This window comes from Carassius gibelio, chromosome A8, assembly GCF_023724105.1.
Source record: "Carassius gibelio isolate Cgi1373 ecotype wild population from Czech Republic chromosome A8, carGib1.2-hapl.c, whole genome shotgun sequence".
In the NCBI taxonomy this organism is placed as follows: domain Eukaryota; kingdom Metazoa; phylum Chordata; class Actinopteri; order Cypriniformes; family Cyprinidae; genus Carassius; species Carassius gibelio.
The window spans coordinates 2613656-2615168 of NC_068378.1; the positions used below are offsets into that span (position 1 = coordinate 2613656).

At 37.5% G+C, this 1513-nt stretch overlaps 1 protein-coding gene across 1 annotated transcript in view; it reads left to right on the plus strand.

Annotated features, from left to right (window-relative positions):
• The first annotated feature begins 492 nt into the window (after positions 1-492).
• The window catches only part of LOC128019182 (transmembrane and coiled-coil domains protein 1-like), a 27918-nt gene continuing 26897 nt past the window's right edge, over positions 493-1513 (plus strand). Inside the window, exon 1 of the mRNA XM_052605274.1 lies at positions 493-597. Coding sequence (XP_052461234.1) covers positions 559-597 — 39 coding nt within the window. The 5' untranslated portion in view covers positions 493-558. The remainder of the gene's footprint in view (positions 598-1513) is intronic.

Sequence of the window (1513 nt, forward strand, 5' to 3'; positions counted from 1 at the left end):
CCACGATTGCTTGGTGTGAGGCGTCAGTGTGAAGCACTGATGAATTCATGTGCCGTTTTGATTGGTTGTGTTTGAAAAAGGAAATCAAGATACTTCCTGTTAGATGTGTGAGTGTTACAAAGAGAATTGTGTGTTGTGTTTTGCAAAAAGTGTTTTATGAATTTAAAAAAAAAAAAAAAAGGCCAAGAATTAGTGTGTGCTTCTGCTGTTTGAGAGTCAGATTTCAGAAACTGTGGGACAAGTAAAGATTTTGTGTTTAAGCAGTTGAAAAGAACTTCAATAAACCCGAGGTGCATAGAGCATCTGCCACTATATGCAATAAGCATAAATCAAATCTAACACTATTTACAAAGTGCAAACCAAATACTTTTTTAAAGGCTTAACTATAGTAGCTATAAGCAATAGAAGTCTGTGGCACATGTTTGTGTGTGTGTGTGTGTGTGTGTGTGTGCATGAGAGAGAGAGAGAGAGAGAGAGAGAGAGAGAGAGAGAGAGAGAGAGAGACGGGGCGTGAGAGAGTGTTTTCTGCTCTTGGTTGTTCAGTGTGTGTCAGTCAGGATGGTCCAGCGATTCAGTCTCCGCAGACAGTACTCACAGGTAACTCTTTCACTTCTCACCTGTGTGTGTGTGTGTGTGTGTGTGTTTATAAGCATGTGCATATGTAGTAAACCTTTGAGAGTGTTCTTTATTGAGGAGTGCACTGATGTAGTCTGAGACAGAGAGAGAGGGCAGTGTGTAGATGTGGACTATATAAAACAGCAGTCTTTTTCAGAAAGAGGGTTTTATATCCCTTTCTATATTATTAACGTTTATTTTGCCAGAAACCTATTTTCTATTATTTTCCTCAAACATTAAGGCTAAGGAGATCTGATTATTAGTTGTTTCATTCAAAGGATTTTCTGTTAAGGCAATTTTTTAGTGGTATATATATATATATATATATATATATATATATATATATATATATTAAGCAACAATAAAAAAACAAAAAACAAACAGGGACAGGCAATAAACATACAGTTTCAACAATATAGCCACAAACCTTTTTAAGCTTATAAACTATACTTGGTACCAGATAACCCAGGTAACAGGCCTTTTCTCCCAGGAGGAAGATCTGAAGCACGCTTCCTTTGCAATCTTATTACCAGAAGTGATCGAGACATGAAGGAGGTTTTTCTTTTATGGGCTACTAGTCTAAATGTGGACATCTGTTTGAGAACTGTTAGTACTTGATAAAGTAATAACTAAGAGTTACGGCTGAGTTAAATATTTACTTGCTTTAACTCATTGACTGTATGTCAATGTTATTTGACCTAAAGCACCTACAGACTCTGTTTCTGGGTTTCTCAGATGTAATCTTAAAACACCACGAGTCTTAGATCCCCATTCACCCGGGCGATCCAGCCGGTCCCACGTGACACGCTGCACCATTGCTTGCTCTTCTTAAAAAGGCTCATTTTCCAACTCCCCTAGAGTAAAACAGTTGAGTTTTATGGTTTTTGAATCCATTCAG